This window comes from Myotis yumanensis, unplaced genomic scaffold (genome assembly GCF_028538775.1).
Source record: "Myotis yumanensis isolate MYYU_CA2020_CCGP unplaced genomic scaffold, mMyoYum1.0.hap1 SCAF_1, whole genome shotgun sequence".
Taxonomy (NCBI): Eukaryota; Metazoa; Chordata; class Mammalia; order Chiroptera; family Vespertilionidae; genus Myotis; species Myotis yumanensis.
Genome location: NW_027223752.1, coordinates 135,909,382 through 135,933,574, shown reverse-complemented (window position 1 = coordinate 135,933,574; position 24,193 = coordinate 135,909,382). Strand labels below are relative to the sequence as shown.

General features: G+C 42.7%; 1 protein-coding gene across 1 annotated transcript in view; it reads right to left on the bottom strand.

Annotated features, from left to right (window-relative positions):
• The window catches only part of LOC139021688 (ankyrin repeat domain-containing protein 26-like), an 83,168-nt gene that overhangs the window by 27,802 nt on the left and 31,173 nt on the right, over positions 1-24,193 (bottom strand). The window contains exons 11-14 of the mRNA XM_070432167.1: positions 20,425-20,585; positions 10,072-10,249; positions 7,298-7,738; positions 3,636-3,742 (exon numbers count right to left, since the gene is read on the bottom strand). Of these exons, the coding sequence (XP_070288268.1) occupies positions 3,636-3,742; positions 7,298-7,738; positions 10,072-10,249; positions 20,425-20,585 (887 nt within the window). The remainder of the gene's footprint in view (positions 1-3,635; positions 3,743-7,297; positions 7,739-10,071; positions 10,250-20,424; positions 20,586-24,193) is intronic.

The following is a 24,193-nucleotide window of genomic DNA, read 5'->3' as shown; positions in this document are numbered from 1 at the left end:
GGAAAAGTCTCTTCAAGACTGTTTTAAGAAAAGATCTTTGCTAGCACAATGTTAAGAAAGTGAAAGGGTTATAATATAGAGAAAGACAGTAAAGTGAGAGGAAACACACTGAGAGAATCAAAGAACAAACTTAAGAATTCAGCCAACAAACAGAAAGGAAGCCATGTGGGGGCTCCCCAGACATGGGAAAAATGCCATTGTGTTTCTATGAGTGATAAACACAGGATTACCCAGCTTCTTTAAATCATACAAACATTTTGTATATGTGATCTCTTTTATAACTAAAAAAAGAGAAAGAAACATAGGCCAAATCAAGATAATTATTGGCATTGTTAAACAGTGACACAGATAGGTTTTAGTTATTAAATTACTAGAGGCACAGTGCACGAATTCGTGCACAGGTGGCACCACTCGGCCTGGCCAGTGATTGGGGCTGATTTTGGCCATCTTGCCCAGTCCCAATTGGGGCCAATCGGGGCTGGCTGGCCAAGGGGAGGGACTGTGGGAGGTAGGCCAACTGCGGGAGGTTGGCCTTGGGTGTGCACTGACCACCAGGGGACAGCTCCTGCATTGAGCATCTGCCCCCTGGTGGTCAGTGGGTATCATTTCAACCAGTGGACCAGTCGTTCAGTCAACCGGTAGTAACAGTCACTTATATATACACTAGTAGCTCGGTACACAAAAATTTGTGCACTTGGGGGTGAGGGTGAGGGGTGGGGCCAGACCCCTCAGCCCGACCTGCATCCTCTGTCATGTTTCGAGACCCTGGCCACTCCTGGCCTAGGCACAGGCCTACAGGCTTGGGGTGGCCTGGTTCCTGAGGCCCCATTTTATCAAGAGAACAAAGTCAGCGTTAGTTACAGCCCTCACTGAACCCAGTACACTGCATCTGTGCATACAACTGCCTCATTCATGTGCCTGCTTTGCCCTACTGAATTACTAACATCTTGAGGACATAGCTCTGTCTTATCCTGCTTCAAATTTCGGTGCCTGTCCTGGTGACAAGGACCTGAGAGGTTTGCTGAGTGAGTGAATAATGAGTGAGTGAATGAGTGAATGAATGATTGAGTAAATGAATGAGCAAGCAGCTAAGGGGCAGGAATTTCTGCTGTGTTGCCATGGCAACAGGGCAGAAGTTCTGGCCCCACTCCCGGCTGCCTGAAGCCCACGTGGGAAAGTTCCCGCCCTGCTCCCAATGCCTGGAGCCCCTCTCCTGGCCGCCTAACATCTTGAGAACATAGCTCTGTCTTATCCTGCTTCAATTTCAGTGCCTGCCCTGGTACCAGGGACCTGAGAGGGTTTGCTGAGTGAGTGAATGACTGAATGAATGAGCGAGTGAATGAGTGAATGAATGAGCAAGTAAATGAATGAGCAAGCAACTACTGGTAGCAATAGTTCGCACACCGCTCTGGGCTGCCTGACGCAAACCCCGGGCAGTTCCCACCCTGCTCCCAGGGGGCCCACTCCCCTCTCCCAGTTGCATAGTTTGTGCAGAGCAAAGGTGGTCCGGGTGTGCGTGTTGGCAGATCCGTGCATTAGCACCCACCAACCCAGAATCCCCACGGGAGGGCCATTTCTAGGCATGGCCATTGGCAGATTGGTGCATTAGCACCTGCCAACCTGGGATCCCCACGGGAAGGCTGTTTGTGGGCGCTGCTGGTGGCTGATCAGTGCATTAGCACCTGCCAGCCACGAATCCCAGCAGGAGAGCCATTTCTGGGCGTGGCCATTGGCAGATCGGTGCATTAGCACCTGCCAACCTGGGATCCCTGGGCGGTCCGTTTGCAGGTGCAGCAGGTGGCTGATCAGTGCATTAGCACCCGCCAACCCGGGATCCCCGGGTGGGCCATTTTTGGGTGTGTCCAGTGGCAGATCTCTGTGGTCAGCCCTGGGTCGGTCCCATACGCTCTTCCTGCCACCCGGGTCGCAGATAGCAGGCCTGGATGGCAGCGGGACAGGCAGGATGGTGCTGTCCTGTCAAGCCTGTAGTATGCAAATTAGCCGCCATCTTTGTTGGCAGTTAACCGCCATCTTGGTTGGCAGTTAATTTGCATATCACCCAGATTAGCCAATGGGAAGCATGTCGGAGGTATCATTAATTACCATGCTTGCCTATTATTAGGAAGGACTAGAGGCCCGGTGCACAAAAATTTGTGCACTCAAGGGAGGGGGGAGCAGGAATCCCTCAGCCCAGCCTGTGCCCTCTCGCAGTCTGGGACCCCTCAGGGATGACCACCTGCTGGCTTAGGCCCGCTCCCCGGGGGATTGGGCCTAAGATGGCAATCAGGCATCTCTCTGGCAGTCTGGCAGCCCTTGGGGGATGTCCACTTGCCAACGGGGAGCAGACTTAAGCTGTAGTCAGACATTCTTAGCACTGTTGAGGAGGCAGGAGAGGCTCCCACCACCACCGCTGTACTGGCAGCCATCAGCCTGGCTTGTGGCTGAGCAGAGCTCCTCCCATGTGAGAGAACTCTGACCACCAGAGGGCAGATCCTGCATTAAGCATCTGCCCCCTGGTGGTCAGTATGTGTCACAGTGACCAGCCAGTCCAGTCCTTCTGCTGTTAGGGTCAGTTTGCATATTACCCTGTTACTATATAGGATAGAGGCCTGGTGCACGGGTGGGGGCTGGCTGGTTTGCCCTGAAGGGTGTCCCGGATCAGGTTGGGGGTCCCACTTGGGTGCCTGGCCAGCCTGGATGAGGGAATGATGGCTGTTTGCAGCTGGTCACACCCCCTTCAGGGTGGGGGTCTCCACTGGTGAGCCTGGCCTGTCTGGGTGAGCCTGAGGGCCGTTTTCAGGCTGGCGGGTGACTGAAGCTCCCAACCTCTCCTTTTTTTCTTTTTTTTTTTTTTGATTCTGGGATTTATTTACCTTCTATGGCTGTCACTGGAACTGAGAGATGGCTTTAGCTCTGAGGCTTGGCTCCAGCTCTGAGACCTCGGCTGCTGAAAGCAGGTATCTGCTTTTGTTTGGCTTCTATAATTGAAACACTCTTACAGCTCCAGCTCTGAGGACCGGCTGGCTGAAAGCAGGTTTCTGGGCTCTGTTTAGCTTCTATAATTGCAACATAGTTGCTTAGAGTGCAGCTCAGAGGCCGGCAGTAGCAGGTGGGGAACCTTGGCTTCCTCCATCACTGGAGCAAGCCAGCCTTCTCTTCGCTTCAGCTGCCTGGCTGCCGGCCACCATCTTGGTTGGCAGTTAATTTGCATATCTCGCTGATTAGCCAATGGGAAGGGTAGCGAAGTTGCAGTTAATTACCATGTTTGTCTATTATTAGATAGGATAGATTTGCATGCAGAAGGAATGCACACTATGAGAAGAAGGGAATATCACCAAAGAGAGCCGATATGTAGCAGAATTAACAACTCAAGGTAGACATGAAAAGCACAATTGACAGGATATGCAAAAGGCATCCTCATTATGGTTTTACGAATCATAAAAAAGTAAGTACAATATCATGTCCTTCAAAGCAGTTTCAGATTGTGGTGTGTGTTTCTCCAGTAAGTTTTTAAAGAGGATAATTTAATTGTAAAAATTCACAGAGGAAATAAATTTTATTTTAGTTTTAATAAAGTAAAATGAAAGTTAAATCTTAATTCATGGCAGAAATGTTCTGAAATATTAAAATCTTACCGAGTAATCTCTTTTTCTAAATCACCAATTTCATTTACTTCTTGCTGCAACCTCTGCTGCAGAAATATATTTAAGTCAATATATTTCTTTAACTCTTCTTTTTTGTGCTGACATTTTTAAAAAAAAAATTTAAAGAAAATTATTTTTAAAAATCTAGAGACTCTTCTTTTTTAAAAATATGATTTCTAATGAATTCATGAATAACATGCGTAGACAAGTTTATAAATGGTAGTAGACAGGTTTATAAAATCTAGTTTATAAACTTGATGCCAATAGGACAGATTTAAAAAATAATGACTTCTTACAGCAGCTTAAATTGATTTTACATTTTCACCACTTTCTTTATGGAAATTAAATTGCCAAAGTTTGTGAAAACAGAGGTTTTGATATATAAATTACTAAGGGCTAAAATACTTTTTAAGGCTACATTGACCTTTTAGTTTCTAAAGATGCCCTAGAAACATTTTCATCAATAGTTCAAGATATTCCAGGTTCAATTAAATCACATCTTACTAAGGTAATCTTTGAAAGCTTCCCATGCAGTCCCCATTACCTTATGGGGGTAATCTGACTTTAGGATGAGGTAGAATCTCATTCTCTGTAAGCTTCTTCCATAGGTTTCATTTTCTACTTTTCTGTTAAACACTTTCCTCTTTAAATAAAATGTCTTCTCTATGTTACATAAAATCATAACTTTTACTTGATTTTTGTAGCTTTTTCTGTCATCCTGTTGTCCCCACCCATTAAATATAACATTATTTTTAATGCAAAGGTCTCACCCATTTATTCATATTTTCACCACTCAATCTTTTTTCTTTCTTTCTTTCTTTCTTTTTTTTTTACATAAGAGGCTGACTTTCAATTCTATAATTTCACTAAAATTTTTTGGAGAGTCATCTTCTTTTAGTCCTTTAATGCTTTACTTCTCAGCAGAGACTGATAACAGTGATCATATACACACTGTCCCTCCAGTCCTTCAACTGCGCATCATTTCTAAACAGTAAACATGATGTACAGTCTTCCACACTGTCTATTGCTTTTTTATTTATTTATTTTTGCTTGGTTTTGGGGGGAAAGAAGTGGTTGCATGTTTATTTTTCTTCACCCTGCTGAATGCCATAGACTAGAACTACATTGAGGTTGAAGGGAGATGTAACAAGTTTAAGAAACTCAATACCTGGTTTTACAATTTGATAACCTTTGTTTTGAATATTTAAACTAAAGATAAGGGCTAAAGATTATGTACTTAGCATGAGAAAATAAGTATATAATCAATACCACAGAAATTATGAGGAATTTCAAAAGGACAGAAAGATAATAGCATCTAACAAGGAATCCCTAAAAGACAGAAAGCTAATAGGATCAACTCCCAGACATACACAGAAGAGGAATACCCTGAAGAATAAATTAGGGGAGCTCCAGTCCAGCAGTGGCTAGAGACAGTGGTCACCAGAGACAATAGGGTGTTTTTTCACCTTTTAGTATGGAAAATTTCTAACAAACAAAAGAAGATAGAATATTATATTGGCCCTCCATAGGTTCATCGCCCTGGTTTACAATTTTATTTTTAATTTCTTTTCTACCTTACTTCTTTTTTATTTTCTTTCCATCACAATGTATCCCCACTATGGCCTTTTCCATCTCCACCCAACTCCATCACACACCTGGAAATCATCTGTTGTCCATGTCCATGAGTTCTCTCTAATTTTTTCTCTTTTTGTTCCATCCCTACACCATCCCCCAACACCACCACAGCAAGCAGCAGACAAGTACCATATGATTTTACACATATATGGAATTTAATGAACAAACTGAACTACCAAGCAAAATAGAAACAGACTTCCAGAAAGCAGTCTATTCCCTTCTTAAAATTCTCTCAGAGATACTTCAATCTCAACACTTCAAACCAGATTCCCTAATCAACATTTCTAGCCTTGACCCCTTTACTGAGGTCATCTGTACTTTTCCTTTTCCCTTCTTGCTCCTCATAAACAATATCCTCAACCACACACTCATAAACCATGAGTGACCTGGATCGCCCTTGTAGATTGCTAAGCTTGTACATTTTATGTTGATTCTTACTGGCGTTACTTTGAGTGTACTACTGTTGTGTTCTGAGTTTGGGGGCACCTTCACCCTTAGGATGTTGACCAGCATTCTCTGTCTTGTTTTTCTCTTATAATGCAAATGTTATTTTTGCAAGTGGCAGATTATCAATTACTTGCCTTTAAAAATAATAATACATTCTTATTTCATAGATACCTGACCAATAAAAGTCTTCTGAAGTTCTTTTCACATGTTATCTCAACTATATTGTTTGAAGGCTTGGGAAAGCTAGAGCTATCTTCTTCTTGCCAATGCAGAAGACTCTTTACCTCAACATTCTGTTGATCAAATATCTTGGTTTGAATTCCAAGACTGCCACTGATATCAAGTATTTAGTTGTATCTTAACTATAGTTAAGCTCAAATGTGTTCAATGTATACACAGATAGGTACACTTATATCAAATAATATCCCCCACAGGCAAATTAACACATAGAAAGACAAGATTATATCTTGGGAAGAAAATTAAGACAATGGGGAATTCAAGGCTAAAGCATTCCACACAAATGAGATGACAAGTGCAGAAATGAATGAGGTCAGTGAGAGTTGAAACAGAGAATGCTTCATAGAGGGGGGATTGGGAGCCAGGTCCGAATAGATATAGGATGAGGCAGGAGGGAAAGAAACTGAAAAGACAGAATGGACAGCATGAGTAAAGGCAGAGAGATGCTGAAATCAGGCCAGTTATCTCAGAGGATAAAAATCCCATGACAACGCCCTGACTGGTTTGGCTCAGTGGATAGAGCATCAGCCTGCGGACTGAAGGGTCCCAGGTTCGATTCCGGTCAAGGGCATGTGGCTGGGTTGCAGGCACATCCCCAATAGGGGGCGTGCAAGAGGCAGCTGAATCGATGTTTCTCATCGATGTTTCTAACTCTGTATCCCTCTCCCTCTCCCTTCCTCTCTGTAAAAAATCAATAAAGTATATTCAAAAAATAAATCCCATAACAAGAAGAGAAAAACCTGTGTTCACACAATGACTTGTACAAATAGTACTCATAGTTGAATTACTAACAACCAAAAAGTGAAAACAATACAAATTTCCATCAATTGATAAATGGATAAGTGGAAGAGCCACATGATGAAGTATTGTTCGGCAATAAAAAGAAAGAAATAAAATATTGTTATGTGCCATAATGTGCACACACTTTAAAATATGAGATTAAGGGAAAGAAGCCAGTCCAAAGGACTATAACTTCTGTGATTGCATATATATGAAATATCCAGAATAAGCTAATCAATAGAGACAGAAATGAGACTGGTTTTTGCAAGGAACTGGTAGTTACTGCTAAGTGGTGTGGAGTTTGTTTCTGGAGTGATAAAAATATCATATAATTGACTGAGGTGATAGATGCACAACTTTCTGAATATGTTTAAAATATTGAATCATATAATTTATACAATGTGTGAATTATATCAATATTTTAAAAATATCCATTAGTGGATCTAGAATTAATTTTTTTAGTTGTCATTTGTGGATGTACATATTCCAATGATCTGAACATTTCCATGCTTTCATAATATTTCCAAGTGAGAAAAAATGAAAGATATGCCTACTTCAACTGGTTTGTAGAGTGACCTTCCCGCACAAAACCCTTCATCTCTTGCTGTCTGGGAAGCAAGTTGTAGGTCTCCTTTTGATGTCTGGCAATGCTCAAGATCCTGTGCAGCGGTAGCCGGTCTAGACCGGTATGATTCATCTTCTGCTTCCAGTCTTCCTCTGTTTTGTTGTTCATCCTCCAGTTTACTGTTTAGCACAGTATTCTCAACTCTCAGAACTTCAAGCTGCTCATTGTGTGGAAATACTGTTTCTCTTATTGTCTTTTGAAGATGGTCATTCTTTTTGTTGACAATTGCAATGTCCTCAAAATGTTCTTTTTCCATTTCTTGCTTCTGATTTTTTGCCGTGTCTATTTCCAGTCTCAGCTTGGCATTTTCATCCCGCAACATGCAATTTTCACGCAATAGACTTTCTTCTTTTTCAGAACTTTCAGGAACCTAAATAACACAAAGGAGACTTTTAGCTACAACATTGAAAAACATGCCATGATAGCTTCTGAAATTAAAGAATAACTATGTTTATAATTTCAAAAATTGCAATAAGTAGGTATCCTTCTGGAAAAAATAGAGTTGGATCCAATTCTTTAACTTTTTCCAAGCACAAAATCTCTTAATTTCAAAAATTTAATATACAATTATGAATTTTTAAAATGAAAAATATCACAAGAGAATTATAAGAGTCTCAAAATTGGAAAGGGTTTTCCTGAATCACCACAAATCCAGAATGCATTAAGTAATTGATTACTAACTCCTACACTTAAAAATTGAGATTACAGTCTGAACACACAGCTGCTCCACAGTAAGAGTATTAACCCTATATATATTAGGATAAACTAAATTTCTTAAAATTTTTTCCCCAATATTATCCCATAGATATTCTATTTTTCTAATACATTCCTAGATAGTTATAAAGACTACCTCCATGAACAACGGATAACCAAGCATTTTCCTAAGCACTTCTACATCCATCAATGACCTCATTCAGTTATCACAATCTGGAGTGGAGGGGATAAAAGATAAACAAGTTCAGGATTTTCCCCAGGTTTTCAGACTCCACAATTCGTGCTCTTGCACCAGTCCATAGTTCCTCTCCAGTGTGGATATAAAAACACAAAAGAAGCCTATGTTTCAAAAATCAAATGATGAATAAGTGAAATTTACAGAGTCTTCTTAGAAAATCATGAGTTTTTTGTTGCTGCAATAACTTTCATTTCTTGTTCATGATGTTTAAAGTAATACTAAATGAGCAATGTGTGTGTGGGGGGGGGAGAAGGAATACACTGAACTACTTTAGTAGGAATAAGATAATTATCAATAAGTTGTCACTAAGTATATATTGCAGCATGCCATTCTTTTCAGAAGTCCTCTGTATTAAAATGGGATGCTACTTAGAGCAAAGTGTTACTTTTCTCAAAAGTAGAAGAATGACATCTAAAATAACATCTTTGAACTGGTTATACCCTCCTTCAGTGGAAGTGAAAACTAGCCTCCTTATTGATATATCAAGGAAATAAAATCACTGCCCAAATTTGGAATATCTGTTGTTAGTAACAATATCTTTGAGATTATGGAAAACACATTGATTCCTACGGAAAATATTAAAAGCCTCCCCTTAGGATGAGGCCATTGTGAAGTCACTACTTGACTGTTTGAGACAAATGGATTTGAATTAACAATATCATTTTATCTAATGGACCCAAAATGTCACCCCTATCACACACACACACACACACACACACACACATTTTCTAAATCCTCTATAGTTTCCATATGTACAGTATTGTTTTTTTTAAATATATACACACCCATGGATGCTCACACACATTTGAAAATGACTAAATAAGCTATCTCAGAATTCATTTTCTTATGAGCTATTTCTATCTCTTTTGGTTTGCAAAGGTGTTTGGTCAGAATTCCATCTTGTAATATTCTGGCATTCTGTTCTTGAGAAAATTGGCTCTGAGTGTAATCTCACTCTTCTACAACCCAGGGACACATTTCATTGAGTTTTTGGTCTCATACCATTAAAAAATATAACCGAAGCTTAAGAGCAGTACCTTAAACAAACTGTGAAAAGGAAGTAGCCTGTTTTAGCACAGTGATTTTTCCTCCCCATGAAAAAGTCAAATTTTAAGTGATTGCCGCATTTGTCATAGAGCAAAAATACAGTATTCTGAAATAAAATTTCTTTATGAACATTTTAATAGTTCCATCACCATCTCAAAGCAATTTAGCCTGTATGTTAACATTTTTTAAAAGCCAAAATTAGCATTTATGTTAATGAATAAGCTCAATTTATTTTCCATTTCTTCATTTAAAAAACATACACAGATCATCTGTTATATGCCATGACTAGTAACAAATTAATAATTTTAGTCATAAATGTCAAAGTTCAGATTTTTTTAAAACGACATATTTTATTGATTGTTTTATTTTTAAAAAGAGAGGAAGGGAGAAAGATAGAGAGTTAGAAACATCTATGAGAGAGAAACATCGATCAGCTGCCTCCTGCTCATCTCCTACTGGGGATGTGGGGATATGCCTGCAAACCAGGTACATGCCCTTGACCAGAATCGAACCTGGAACCTTTCAGACGGCAGGCCGATGCTCTATCCACTGAGCCAAACCGCTTTTGGCCAAAGTTCAGGTTTTGAACGAGATGACATTTTTGGATTTGCTTTAAACATAATAATATACATTAAAATTAAAGGGATATAAATATTGATGAAGTACTGTTAGATATAAGAGATTTTTCCCAAAGATAAATTTACCTCATTCTCTGTTATAATATCCAATGTGATGTTTTGTGTTCTAATAGTGGTTTCAAGTTGTGGGTTCATTTCAACTTCTTTAATAGAGTGCTCTTCTTTCTTTCTTAACTGCACCCTATTTTTCTCATATAACAGATCAGCTTTTCGTCTCTTCTCTTTTTCTTCTCTTAAGGTGAATCTGCAGTTAAATATAACCAAAGCTGTGATCAACATAAGATAGCCTGTTATATTTATACTAGAGGCCCGAAGCACAAAATTCTTGCAAGGGGCTGAACCCTCGCAGCCCCTTTGCAGCCACAGCTTCATCCGGAAGGTCGTCTGGACGGTCATTCTGCTGTTTGGTCTAATTAGCATATTAGCTCTTTATTATATAGGGTGATGTCTTGCTTAAACCTCATGGTTACCACAAAGCCAAACCCCCAGCAGATTCACAAAAAATAAAGAGCAGAAATCAAACCACACTATGGAAAATCTTCAGTTCACAGAGCAAGGCAGCAAGAGAGGGAGAATGGAGCAATGGAACTACAAAACAGCCAGAAAACAACAAGAGAGCATTGTAAGTCATTACCTGTCAATAATTATTTTGTAAATGGATTGACTTCAATCAAAAGGCATAGGATGACTCGGGGTAATGAACACACAATGCAGTGGACAGAGAGTGTGCTATAGAACTGCACAACTGGAACCTGTATAATGTTGTTAACCGAAGGCACCTCAATAAATTCAATAAAGAGAAAGGCCTAGAATGACTTTATGGATTATAATAAGAACAAACTATATGCTGCCTACAAGAGACTCAATTCATTTATTTTTTTAAAACATTTTAATCCTCACCCGAGGATATGCTCATTGGTTTTAGAAAGAGGGAAACGGAAAGACAGACAGACAGACAGACAGGGAAACATCAATGTGAGGCAGCCAATGTATTGATTGGCTGCCTCCCATTATATCCAGACCAGATATCAAACTTGACTGGAAATGGATCTATAAACTTTTGGTATAATGGATGGCCCTCCAATCAACCTAGCCATACAGACCAGGGCTCAATTCATTCTTAAAGATACTTAAAGGCGCAACACAAAGAGATGGAAAGGATATTCCTTGCAAGTAGAAATCAAATGGGAACAGTTGTAATTATACCTGTATCAGACAAAACAGAATTTAATCCAAAAACTGGAACAAGAGACAAAGAAGGTCTTTTATAAGGGGGTTACTTTATAAAGAAGATATAACAATCATAAATATGTATGTACTCAACATTGGTTACCCTAAAATATTAAATAAATACTAACAGAACTAAAGGTAGAAATAAACAACAATACAATAATAGTAGGGGGAATCAATACTCTACTTTCAGCCATGAAAGATCAACTAGACACAAAATCAACAAGGAAATGTTGAATTTGAACAAAACATTAGACCAAATGGACATAACAAACATTTATAGAACAGTCATACATATTTTATCACTGTTTCAAAGAGATAGCTGCACTCCCATGTTCACTACAACCTTATTCACAATAGCAAAATTTATAAATTAAGTGTTCACCAATACATAAACAAATAAAGAAGATGTGGTATGTATATATGTTTGTATGTATGTGTGTATTATATATATGAATATGTATCTGTATGTATATATATAATATATGTGTGTATACACACAAATACACACACATGCACACACACACACACACAGAGGCATTTTATGAGGCATGAGAAGGAAGGAAATCCTACTCCTAAGGGCAGAAATTGAATAGTGGAAAATAATTATAAGAAATATCAATCATGCTTTATTAACAGTGATTGTTTTGTTCTGGTTAAAGACAACATATTCTCATCTGTCTGGGAATTTCCCCCAGCTCCCTTAGACTTGAGAGCTACCCTGGAAATGTGGTCCATCTTCCTTAACTGCTTATTATCATGGAAAGATTAATAACCTTGTTGGTGAAACAATGGAGTCCCAGCCTGCATTGGTGTAATCTGTAACCATTATATCCAATTTTATTTCTTTTGCCTTCTTCCCATTCCTGTAATATCCATTTTTATTGCTTTTGAATCATACCCACTCTTATTTTTTTTTTGCCTCCTTACCCATGTAATCTTTGTCTTACTACCACATATAAGTTGGCTTTTGGTGTGGGGGTTGCAAAGCAAATTTTCTTGGATGACCTGCTGCTCTCTCATATTGTCAGCATTATTGGAATAAATGTCATATATCTTCATATATGATTAAACCCTGTCTGATGTACAGCATAGTGATTATAGTTAATACTGTAATATATACTTGAAAGTTGCTAAAGGAGTAGATCTAAAGATTTTCACCACAAATAAAGAATTGGTAACTGTGCAATGTAATGGAAATGTGGACAAAGAATCCTGTGGTAATCATCATCTACACTAATAAAAGAGAAACATGGTAATTAGCGTACGACTGCTACCCTTCCCTTTGGCTAATCAGCATATCCTTATGCAAATTAACTGTCAGCCAAGACGGCGGCCAGCAGCCATGCACTGAAGCGAACAGGGAGGCTTGCTTGCTCCAGTGATGGCAGACTCCAACGTTCCCCGCCTGACTTGCCGGCCTCTCAGCTGCAACTCTAAGCAACTATGTTGCAAATATAGAAGCTAAACAAAACCCTAGAAACCAGTTTTCAGTCAGCCAGGCTTCAGCCAGCCGGACCGCAAGATTGTATCAAATACAGAAGGTAAACAAAGTAGCAGAGGCCTCAGAGCTAAAGCTGGCCCAGAATGAAAAAAAGAAAAGAAAAAAAGGAGCGTTTGGAAGCTTCAGTCACCTGCCAGCGTGAAAATGGCCCTCAGCCCCTCAGCCAGCCTGGCCAGGAACCCCAGTGGGGACCCCCACCCTGATCTAGGACAACCTTCAGGGCAAACCAGCCAGCCCCCACAAGTGCACCAGGCCACTATCCTATATAGTAAAAGGGTAATATGCCTCCTGGCACTGGGATCAGCGGACCAGCAAGGCCTCCCGGCACTGGGATCAGCGTGACAGGGGGCAGCGCCAAAACTCCCTGATCGCACTGCGGCTCTGTGTGTGGCGGGGGAAGGCGCCACAACCTCCCTCTCTGCCCTGCTCTGTTCATGACAGGGGAAGGCACCCCAACCCCCTGATCAGCTCTGCTCTGTGCCTGATAGGGGGGAGCTCCCCAATCTCCTGATTGCCCTGCGGCTCTGTGTTTGACAGGGTGTGGTGCATCAACCCCCTGATCGGCCCTGCTCTGTGTGTGACAGGGTGTGGTGCCCCAACCCCCCAATCGGCCCTACCCTGAGCGTGACTGAGGGTGGCACGGCAACCTCCCAATCCGCCCTGCTCTGTGCATGATGGGGCAGCGCCCCAACTCCCCAATCGGCCCTGCTCTGAGCCTGACCAGGGGTTGCACTTAGGGATTGGGCCTAACCTCTGCCACCCGGGAGCAGGCTTATGCCAGCAGATTGTATCTCCCGAGGGGTCCCAGACTGCGAGATGGCACAGGCTGGGCTGGGGACCCCCCTCCCCCCGCCCCCTGAGTGCACAAATTTTTGTGCACCAGGCTTCTAATAATATATAAAAAGCCAGACATCACGACCAAACAACTCGATGGACAACCGAACAGGAGGCTGCATGGGGCGACCAGGCTGGCAGGGGGATTAGTGAGGGATGACCAAATGTCCGAAGAGCAGGCTGCGTGGGGCAACCAGGTTGACAGGGGTGTTAGTGAGGGATGACCAAACAACTGAACAGCAAGCTGTGTGGGGCGACCAGGCCCGCAGAGGGGGCAGTGAGCAGCAACCAGGCCAGCAAGAGGTGGCATTAGGGGCCACCTGGCCAGCAAAGGAAGGCAGTTCAGGGTGACCAGGCCTGCAGAAAAGGCAGTAAGGGGCGATCAGGCCTGAGGGGGGCCAGTTAGGGGCAACCAAGCCAGCAGGGGAAGCAGTAAAGTGCATCCAGGCTTGTGGGAGGGGGAGTTGGGAGAGACCAGGTCAACAGGGAGGGCAGTTAGGGGCGATCAGGCTGGCAGGCAGTGGTGATTAGGGTGTTCAGGCTGGCAGGCGGGGCAGTTAGGTGTGATCAGGCAGGCAGGCAGGTAAGCAGTTAGGAGCCAGCAGTCCCAGATTGTGAGGGGGATGTCTGACTGCCAGTTTAGGCCTGATCCCAGGAATCCCAAATTGAGGAGGGTGCAAGCTAGGCTGAAGGGACCCCCTTCCCATGCATGATTTTCATGCACTGGGCCTCTAATCCTATTTAATAAAGAGCTAATATGCAAATGGTCATCACGCCCTCATGCCCTCCTGCTGTTGCACCGGAGCTGTTCAGACACTGAACACTTGGGAGAGAGTAATGGGGACCAGCCAGGCACAAATGAGCTCCTGAGAGAGGAATGGGGACCAGCCAGACACAAATGAGCTCACAAGAGAGAAATGGAGACCAGTCAGGCTGGGGCCTGGGAGATGGACAAGCTGCCCGCCCCATGGTCCCAGGTGCCAGTGGCTGTTGCTGTGGCCTGGGAGAGGGACAAACCACCAGCCCCACAGTCCTTGGTGCCAGCAGCTGCACCTGTGCCTGCCACCTGGGAGAGGGACAAGCTGTCAACCCCAGAGTCCCAGGCGGCCATGGCTACCTACCAGGCAAAGCCACCCGCCCATGGTCCCCTGTGGCTGCAGCCAGCCTGGGTGAAACCAGCCCAGTTCCTGGTTGCCTGTGGCCAGTCAGAGGAAGGGAATTCTGGGTCCCAAGTGCCTACAACTGGCCAGATGAGGGAATCCTGGGTCCTAGGTATGGGGCAAAGCAGAGGCGGTTAGGGGTGAACAGGCCAGCAGGAGAGCAGTTAGGGGTGATCAAGCGTGCAGGTAGGGCAATCAGGCTAGCAGGCATAGGGGTTAAGAGTGATCAGGCAGGCAGGCAGGTGAGTGGTTAGGAGCCAATGGTCCCAGATTGTGAGAGTCAGTTGGACATCTTCCAAGGGGTCCCGGATTGGAGAGAGTGCAGGCTGGGCTGATGGACCCCCCCCCCCACCCTCCACCATGTATGAATTTCATGCACTGGTCCTCTAGTATAACAACCTAAAAGTGTATAAAATGAACAGAATTGTATACTTTCAAGATATACAATGATATCTGTCAATTATATCTCAAAAAACTAGAAAAAATTAGAAATTGGAAAAAATAAAATACTCACATACCATTTTATATATATATACTAGAGTCCTGGTACATGAATTCATGCACCAGCGGGGTCCCTCAGCCTGGCTTGCATGAGAGGGCTAAAACTGGCTCTCCAACATCCCTTAAGGGGTCCCTGATTGCAAGAGGGTGCAGGCCAGGCCGAGGGACCCCACAGGTGCAAGAATGGAAATGTGAGAGAGACATGAGAGGTGGGCCAGCCAGAGAGAAATTGTGGGAAAGCTCCAGGGCATGTCTGGCCCATGTCACTCAGTCCCAATCAGCTGGACCCGAACAGCAAGCTAACCTACAGGTTGGAGCATCTGCAACTTGGTGGTCAGTGCATGTCATAGTGAGCAGTTGAATGGCCTTAGCATGTCATTAGCATATTATGCTTTGATTGATTGAATAGACGACCAGTTGACCAGACACTTAGCATATTAGGCTTCTATTATATAGGACTAGAGGCCCGGTGCACAAACATTTGTGCACTCCGGAGGGAAGGGGGGTCCCTCAGTCCGGCCTGTGCCCTCTCACAGTCTGGGAACTCTCGGGAGATAATGACCTGCTGGCTTAGGCCTGCTCCCGGGTGGCAGAGGGCAGGCCCAATTCCTAGGTGCAGCCCCTGGTCGGGCTCAGAGCAGGGCTGATTGGGGAGTTGGGGCGCCGCCCTCTGTCATGCACAGAGCAGGGCATATCAGGAGGTTGCGATGCCACCTTCAGTCATGCTCAGGGTAGGGCCAATTGGGGGGTTGGGGCACCGCCCCCTGTCACACTCAAGGCAGGGTCGATGGGGAGGTTGCAGCGCCACCCCCTGTCACGCACAGAGAAGGGCCAATCAGGGGGTTGGGGCTCTGTACCTTGTCATGCACAGAGCAGGGCCCATCAGGGGGTTGGGGATCTCCCCCCTGTCATGCACAGAGCAGGGCCCATCAGGGGGTTGGGGATCTCCCCCCTGTCATGCACAGAGCAGGGCCCATCAGGGGGTTGAGGAGCTCCTCTTGTCACTCACAGAGTAGGGCCGATAGGGGAGTTGGGGCACTGCCCCCTGTCACACACAGAGCAGGGCAGATCAGCGGGTTGGGGCGCTGCACCCTGTCACACTCAGGGCAGGGCCGATGGAGAGGTTATGGCTCTACCCTGTCACACACAGAGCAGGGCCCGTGGGAGGGGGGGTGCCACCCTCTATCACCCACAGAGCAGGGCTGATCAGGGGGTTGGGGAGCCTTCCCCTGTCAAGAACAGAGCAGGGCGGATAGGGAGGTTGTGGCCCCTCCCTCTGTCACACACAGAGCCACAGGGCGATCAGGGGGTTTGGGTGCTGCCCCCTGTCATGCTGATCCCAGTTCCGGGAGTCCTCTGGGCTCCGCTGATCCTGGTGCTGGGAGGCATATTACCCTTTTACTATATAGCGTAGAGGCCTGGTGCACGGGTGGAGGCCGGCTGGTTTGCCCTGAAGGGTGTCCTGGATCAGGGTGGGAGTCCCCAATGGGGTGCCTGGCCAGCCTGGGTGAGGGAATGATGGCAGTTTACAGCTGGTCACACACCCTTCAGGGTGGGGATCCCCACCCTGCCCGGCCAGTCTGGGTGAGGGGCTGAGGGCTGTTTTCAGGCTGGCGGGTGACTGAAGCTCCCAACCTGTCCTTTTTTTCTTTTTTTTTTTTTTTTATTCTGGCCCAGCTTTAGCTCTGAGGCTTGGCTCCAGCTCTGAGACCTCAGCTGCTGAAAGCAGGTATCTGGTTTGTTTGGGTTCTATAATCGAAACACTGTTTCAACTCCAGCTCTGAGATCCCTGCCTGCTGAAAGCAGGTTTCTGGGGTTTTGTTAACTTCTATATTTGTAACAATGTTTCAAACTGCAAGCTCAGAGGCCAGCAGCAGCAGGCGGGGAACATTGGCTTCCTCCATCAGTGGAGCAAGCAAGCCTCATTTTCGCTTCAAGCTGCCTGGCTGCTGGCCGCCATCTTGGCTGGCAGTTAATTTGCATATCACCCTGATTAGCCATTGGGAAGGGTAGCGGAGGTACAGCTAATTACCATGTTTCTCTTTTATTAGATAGGATAGTAGAAAATGGTGATAATCCAATTAGTTATGATTTTCTTTGAAAATTAAATTATTTGGTAACTTTTGTAGACTTTTAGGCTAGCATCTAATCCTATATAATAAAAGCCTAATATGCTAAGTGTTCAGTCATCCAGAGACCTGTCAACTGTCAACTGCTGCAGACACACCCTGGAGCCCTCCCGCGGTCTCTTCTCAGCCAGCTGGCCCTGATGGGACTGGGCAAGACACGTCCGGACATGCCCTGGAGCCCTCCCACAGTCCCTCCCAGGCCCAATCATTCACTGGTGGGGTCCCTTAGCCTGGCCAGTGCTGTCTTGAAATTCGGGAACCCTCAGGGGGTGAAAGGAGAGCCAGTTTCAGCTCTATCCCACAGGCCACACCCCTCAGGAGGGTGCCAGATGCAGGACTCATGGGACTGACTGGAGGTGAGCCCGCAGCAGGCACAGTGGGGCCGGGATGAGTGGGAGCAACAGGTAGGAGCTGCAGGCAGCATTAGATTGCGGTTTTTGGCCCAATCCTGCAGACCACCCAGAGGGGCCCCACCCATGAACGAAATCATGCACTGGGCCTCTAGTTAGTATATATTATATAATAAAAGTCATGAGAAATATGATCAAAGACTGAATGCTGGGATACTTGAATGTGTAAAAGGTGGGAGATGAGGAGAAACCAAACAGACTAAGAAGGACAGACTAGGAAGAGCAAGGGGGAAACTGAGTTAGTCTGTTTGAACCCCCTGAAAACTCAAAGTCCTGAAAGATGAATGAAAAAAGTTTTTCTTTGGTTCAAATATTGCTGATAGGTTAGGTAAGGCCAGGTCTAAAACATTAACCCCAGATTTATTAGAGGAGAATAAGTACTAACCTTGAGAAAAACAATTTTTCAGAAGAAGTGGGACTAAAAATTATGTGAGTGGGTTCAAGAGAGCATGGGAGGGAAATTAGAATCAGTGAGTATAGACCTTTTCTTTTTCCAGGACTTTGTAGTTAAATGGCACAATCTTGGATGATCTCATCATCTTCATGTTTAGCTGTCACTTTCAATCCTTTCATAGTGACCATGAAGCATTTTTGTAATACTTAAAAATTTTTTCATTACATACCTGTGGCACTAACTGGTTTAAAACATTTCAGGCTAAGAATTAAAAAAAGAAATTCACAAAATTATACAACTAAAAGATCCCATGAAATGTTGCTAGATATATAATATTATATAACCTGATTATCATGTTTCTCGTGTTTACTAAGACGACAGGAGGATTTCTTGCTAGATGAAAATCATCCAATCCTAGAATATGTTACACTACTCAAATGTACAAAGTACACTGTAGTTAGTAATCTTTAAATTGTGTAACATAAATAAAGGGGGAACATGCAGGTAATAATTTTACTTTACAAACTGAATTTTTGTCAATTGTGTAATATGATGTCCCTGTTGACAAATTGTGTGTGGTGCATACTGAAATGCATTCTTCTTAAAAAAGAAAGATAAAAGTATGCATGCATACCTTCAAAAAGAATATTCACTACATTAGGAACACCTTGGTTTATAATGCAAAGGTCAACAAAGGAATGCCTGCAGGCCAAATCCAGCCCAGAGCCTGTGTTTGTAAATAAAGTTTTATTGGAACACAGCCAATCCCACTCCTTTACCTAGTGTCTATGACAGATTTCAGAGACCTAATGGTTCATAGAGACTGTATTACAGACTATCTGGCCCTTTATAGAAAAGGTCTGTCTACCCCTCGTCTAGCAGATTAGCCTCATGATGTGTTTTAATAGATTTTACTCAATATATCGAAATCCTATATATTAAAAGACTAATATGCAAATTGCCAAACGGCCAAAGGACTAGTCATTATGACATGCACTGACCACCAGGGGGCAGATGCTCAATGCATGAGCCTCCCCCTGGTGGTTAGTGCGCTCCCACAGGGGAGTGCCACTCAGCCAGAAGCATGGCACACGGCTGGTGAGCACAGCGGCGGTGGCAGAAACCTCTCCTGACTCCGCTGCAGGGCTAAGGATGTCCAACTGATGGCTTAGGCCTGCTCCCCATAGCTGCAGGCCAAGCTGACGGATCCCCTAACCCGAGTGCATTATTTTCATGCACCAGGCCTCTACTTTGTAGATAAGACATGGAACAAACTGCCTTGTGAAAATCCCTGGGCTTTCCTACTAATTTGAGTGTCCAATATTTGAGCACGCCGGTATTAGGAACAAAACACAAAAAACTAGTATCTAGCAATTTAGATAGAAACAAAGTAGAGTGACAGTGTTGCATATGACTTCCTTTTATACTTGAGCAGATATTAAAAGTATTCTCACAAAATTTGTTGAAGACATGATATAAACCCAATGCTTTAAATACATTTCCATTGTGAAACAATCATTATACTGTAGACCAGAGCTACCTTCATTTTTTTCCATTGGCTGCATACTACATTATTTTGTAGGTATAATAATGCATTTCCTTATAGATAGGTATTTACAATATATGCAACTTTTTGGTATGCAATGTTGTAAGAAATATCCTTAGCATACATACATATGTTTGTAGCATTTATATAAATATCCTTAATGCATATGTGTATATTATATATCTTGAACATCTATGTCATATTATATCTATCTATATATCTATATATATATCTATATATATATATATATATATATATTACAGTGTCCTACTGTATGTTTTATATACATAATAATATATAATTAATGTCCTTTGAATGTGTAGGTGTGTGTTTATACAAGTCATGTTTTCCTGTAGGATCTAGTTCTGGAAGTGAAGCTATTGGGATAAAGGAATGAAATACTTGAAATTTCAAAACTTGTTCAATTTCCCTTAAAAAAAAGTGCCAATTTCATCTACAGAGAGTGCATGAGAATGCCTTTTCCTCCCACGTGCCAATTCTGGTTTTTATTTTCTTTAATAAAATAATTATCATTATTAGTTCAAGAAATGGTATCTCATTGTTCGTTGATTTGCATCTTTCTGATTACAAGCAAGGTTCTCTCTGTCTAGTAAAAATAAAAAATTTGGTAATCAGGAATATTAGCTCAAGTTGGAATTTGTTTATAGGAAAAGAAAGATTACCTACTGTTAAGTACTGCTGTAGGCTTACCTGTCAGACTCTTCATTCTCCGTAATAGAAACCTGGTGCTTATCAGTTTGTTCACTGTTGCTCTGCTGACTCAATCCACCACTGTCACTGTCATCAGCACCATCATACATGTTTCTGGATGTTTCCCTTTTACTGACTTTCTGCTCCTTTTTTTCTTCAACCTTTGATGAAAGTTGGATATTAAGGATATTGTTATTACTTTATTAACTAAAAATACTTCATTAATTTGATCATTTGAATCTTAGTTTAGTTGCTATGACTTGAATCAATAAAAGTATTTTGTATGTTTAATTTTATCATTAAAATTGTTATAAATTCTGCTTCATTTCTTTTTTAATAAAGAAGCAGAATTTTTCAAGTTTTCTCAAAGAGCTTTCTTAATTTTGTGCTGCTATTCACATATCATCTAAAACGTACCTTAAAACTCAGTTTTCTCACCCCAAATAGCCACAGCAATCTTGAGAAAGAAGCACAAAGTTGGAGGGATCACAATACCAACTATCAAGCTATATTACAAAGCCACTGTTCTCAAAACTGCCACGTGCTGGCACAAGATCAAACATATAGACCAGTGGAATGGAACAGAGGATCCATAAATCAATCCAAGCCATTATGCTCAATGAATATTTGACAAAGGAGGCAAAAGCATACAATGGAGTCAAGGCAGTCTCTTCAATAAATGGTGTTGGGAAAATTGGACAGATACATGCTAGACCTCCACATTATAGCATACACAAAAACAAACTCAAAATGAAAAAAGGAGTTAAACACACAATGGGAAACCTTAAAAATCTTAGAGGAACCCACTGGCAGCAAAATATCAGGCATATGGCATAGCAATATCTTTACTGACACAACTCTTAGAACAATGGAAACTAAGGAGAAAATAAAGAAATGGGACTACATCAAAATAAAAAGCTTATGCACAGCAAAAGAAACCATCAACAAAACTACACGAGAGCCCACTGCATGGGAGAACATATTTACCAAGTTATATACGATAAGGGTTTAATCTCCAAAATTTATAAGGAACTCATACAACTTAACAAAAGGAAAATAAACGAACCAATCAAAAACTGGGCAAAGGACCTAAATAGGTACTTTTCAAAAGTGGACATACAGAGGCCAAGAGACATGAAAACATGCTTAAAGTCACTAATTATCTGGGATATGTAAATCAAAGCAACAACGCAGTACCATCTCACACCTGTCAGAACGGCTACCATCAACAAATCAACAATGACAATTGCTGGTGAAGATGCGGAGAAAAAGAAATCATCTTGCACTGCTGGTGGGAATGTAGATTGGTGCAGCCACTGTGGAAAACAGTATGGAGTTTCCTCAAAGAGTTAAAAATGGAACTCCCATTTGACTCAGTAATCCCACTTCTAGGAATATATCCCAAGAAATAAGAAACACCAATCAGAAAGGATGTATGGCCCTAACCAGTTTGGCTCAGTGGATAGAGCATCAGCCTTTGGAACAAACGGTCCTGGCTTCAATTCCAATTAAGGGCACATACATCAATTACATTCTCCTCCCCGGCCTTGGCCCTGGTCTGGGCTTGTGCAGGAGGCAACCAATCAATGTGTTTCTCTCACATTAATGTTTTTTCTTTCTTTCCCTCTCTCTTCCACTCTCCCTAAAAATCAATGGAAAAATATCCTCAAGTAAAAAAAAAGAAAGGATATATGCACCCCTATGATCATAACAGCACAATTTACAATAGCTAAGATTGGAAAACAGCCTAAGTGCCCAGCAGCAGGTGAGTGGATTAAAAAACTGTGGCATATCTACACAATGGATTCCTATGTAATAAAGAGCTAATATGCTAATTAGACCAACAGCAGAATGACAGTCTGGACAACCTTCTGGACAAAGGTGGGGCTGTGAGGCCTGAGCCCCTTGCATGAATTCTGTGCATCAGACCTCTAGTTCTATTTATATTTCTATAAAGCCTAAGTGACCAAACCACTAGTTGCTATGATGCGCATTGACCACCAGGGGGCAGACACTCAATGCAAGAGCTGCCCCCTGGTGGTCAGTACACTCCCAGAGCCAACCTCTTGTGGTCCCTCCCTCCCCGCCCCCCCATGGACCGGCCCCCAACGGGGCTGGCCAGCCAACGTCCCATGTCCCTCTTCTCCACCCCAGCCGGCCAATCACCCGTGTCCCTACCCCACCACCAATGGCCACGATCGGCCCCTATCTCTGGCTGACCAACCTCCACAATACAACCCCCTGCCACACACATACACAGATGGCCCCAATTGCCCTGATTGGGACTGGGCAAGACAGTTCCAGTCAGCCGGCCAGGCCGAGGGACCCCATTCTGCATGAATTCATGCACCAGGCCTCTAGTGATGCTATAAAAAAGAAGAAACTTTTACCATTTGCAATAGCATAGATGGACCTGGAGAGCATTATACTAAGTGAAATAAGCCAGTCAGAGAAAGATAAATATGACATGATCTCACTCCTTTCTGGAATATAATGAACAACATCAGCTTATGAACAAAAATAGATCCATGGACAGAGAAGCATTGAACAGACAATACAACCTCAGAGGGAGGGCAGGGGAGGTGTGGGGGGGAAGGTAAGAGAGCAACCAAAGGATATATATGTATGCATATAAGCATAATCCATGGCTACAGACAGTAGGGGGGTGAGGGTATGTGCTGGGAGGCTTGGGCGCAGCCCAGTAGAAGTCAATGGGGGAAAAAGGAGACATATGTAATACTTTAAACAATTAAGAATTTAAATTAAAAAACCAACTCAGTTTCTCTTCTCAGTTTTTTTTAGAGACAAATATTAAGTTTATTGCAAATAATATATGTGACCTATATGTTTATCTGACAGAGACAAGGAAATAAAAAGACAAAATATGCAAAATTTGCCCCTTTTGTCTTTCTCACTTGGGTCTTACATTACCCACTAGATTTAGAGGATATGACATTGTGCATCAGTAACAAATAGGAAGATATCCTCTTTTTTGCAGGATCCTATTCCTTCCCCCATCGCCTTTTAAAACTAATTTTTCTAAGATCTTTGAGGGTATCAAAAAGTGGTGGTATTCAAAATATATATGAACCAAAATTTACCATAACACTGGAGGAGAGGAAAATCAATGAATTGTTAGTTAATGTATAATTCTGGAAAATAAGTAATGCTTTCATAATTTCACAAACAATCACTATAAAATCTTATAGCTAGAGGATATACAAGTAGACATATACTTATGTTAGCCCCATATTTACAGATAACTGAAATGAAACCAAGGTTTAATGATCTGTCCAAAGTTCTTAAAGGTGCATTACCTAGCATTTTATGGCACCAAAAGAAAGGATATAATTCTATAATGCTGAATCAGATAAATAAACATAAAATCTCATCAAATTAATCACATAAATTAGGTATAACTTTTGAAAAGTAATTTAATGCCTAGTGTAATGAGAGGTGGCATCCACTTTTTCTTATAAGGAGCATAATATCTCAATCTCTTTCCAACTCAAAACTCAGTTTTCTTCTTTAGAGACAAATATTGAGTTTACTAGAGGCCTGGTACACAAAAATTTGTGCACTCGAGGGTGGGGGTGTCCCTCAGCCCAGCCTGTGCCCTCTCACAATCTCAGACCCCTTTGGGATGTCCACCTGCTGGCTTAGGCCTGCTCCCCGGGGGAACAGGCCTAAGTGGCAGTCAGACATCCATCTGGCAGTTTGGGAGCCCTCGAGGGATGTCCACTTGAAAGCACGGAGCAGACCTAAGCTG